Source organism: Condylostylus longicornis, unplaced genomic scaffold, assembly GCF_029603195.1.
Source record: "Condylostylus longicornis isolate FDR11 unplaced genomic scaffold, ASM2960319v2 ptg000155l, whole genome shotgun sequence".
NCBI lineage: Eukaryota > Metazoa > Arthropoda > Insecta > Diptera > Dolichopodidae > Condylostylus > Condylostylus longicornis.
In genome coordinates, this window is record NW_026578123.1 from 787,761 (window position 1) to 789,196 (window position 1,436).

The following is a 1,436-nucleotide window of genomic DNA, read 5'->3' on the forward strand; positions in this document are numbered from 1 at the left end:
ATTTGCATGGTATCTACTCTACATACACAAGAGTCTGTTACGCTATAGCTATAATAACAATATGACCTAAGCAATAGAAGCGATAAACTTTCAGAATATTTGTAAAATATGTTTAAAATAAAATTAACACAAACAAAGTTAAAAAATTTACAAAAATAATTTTTTTTTGTTTTCACTAAGTAAATATTTTGAATTTGCCGGAAAATTTCAAATTTTTTTTATATTTTATTTATATTTTGTTATTGAAACAGCAGTGTTTGAATGAAATTGAAATTGTTTTTTTTTGTTCTTTTTAATTTTTTGTCTTAGGTCAAACACATGGTAATCTAAAATAAGTCACTATTTTAGAATTTAAATAATACTATCAAAATATTAGTTAAAATGGTAAGAAATTTGATTAATGTTATCAAATTATTTAAATCTGATGTGATCAGTACAAGACATAAAAATAACCTCTAAATATTCTCTAAATTTTTTGGATCATAGTAAGTTTTTAGTTAGTACTTATTCTTCTTCTTTCTCTTGGTGTAGGCTTGACAGCCTGTTTGTAACTAATTAGCCTCCTGTAAGGTAGAAGTCCAGCTATCCATCCCCCTTGTGGGCGGTCGTCCTGGAGGTCTGTTGGTGCCCGGTATTCCTTCTTTGGATATTTTTACGATCCTGCTGGTATCCATTCTAGATATATGATCGTTCCAAGCACGTCTTCTTTCCCTCACCCATCTAACCACATCTTGGATTTCTAAAGATTTCCTTATATCAGAACTGCGGACACGATCTCGCAATGTAGAGCCATTAATATTACGTAGAATCGCCATTTCTGCAGTGCGTTTGTTAGTTTTGGTTCTACATGTTTCTGATGTTGTTTCTGCTGCATAAGTCATAATTGGTCTTACACATGTTTTGTAAATTTTGACTTTTGATGTGGGGTTCATGTACTTATTTTTCCATATAATATCTTTCAAACATCCGGACACTCTTGCTGCCTTGTTTACTTGTGCGCGGTTGTCTGCTTCACGGTTTTGGTTTGAAGATATTTCCACTCCAAGATATCTGAAGGACATAACTTGTTCTATTATAATGTCGTTGATGGCTAATTTACATCTGATGGGATCTTTCGATACTACGAGTGATTTTGTTTTTTCCGTTGAGATCACCATGTTGTACTTTTTAGCAGATAAATAAAACCGATGTAATAATCTTTGTAGCTCATCTTCGTTTTCGGATATCAATACAGCGTCATCAGCGTAACATAATATTTTGATTTCACCTTTGTTTGTTCTGAAACCATGACCTGCGTTTTTTATGTTTGTAATGGACTCAAAGAATCCCCTTGTCTAATTCCTGCCGAGTTGTTGTGTTCATGTTTAGTTCCTCGATGATTTTAATGATGTTTGGAGGTATGTTCTTGTTGTTCAGAATCTTCACAATATCCCCTA

General features: G+C 32.6%; 1 protein-coding gene across 1 annotated transcript; it reads right to left on the bottom strand.

The window, feature by feature from the left end:
* Positions 1-551: 551 nt before the first annotated feature.
* Positions 552-1,157, bottom strand: LOC129615963 (uncharacterized). The gene has a single exon (XM_055531406.1). The coding sequence runs from the start codon at positions 1,155-1,157 to the stop codon at positions 552-554; it is 606 nt and encodes a 201-aa protein (XP_055387381.1).
* Between the last annotated feature and the right edge of the window lie 279 nt (positions 1,158-1,436).

Excerpts from the sequence above, each read along its gene's own strand:
- LOC129615963 (XM_055531406.1), bottom strand. The coding sequence starts at position 1,157 with ATGGTGATCTCAACGGAAAAAACAAAATCACTCGTAGTATCGAAAGAT.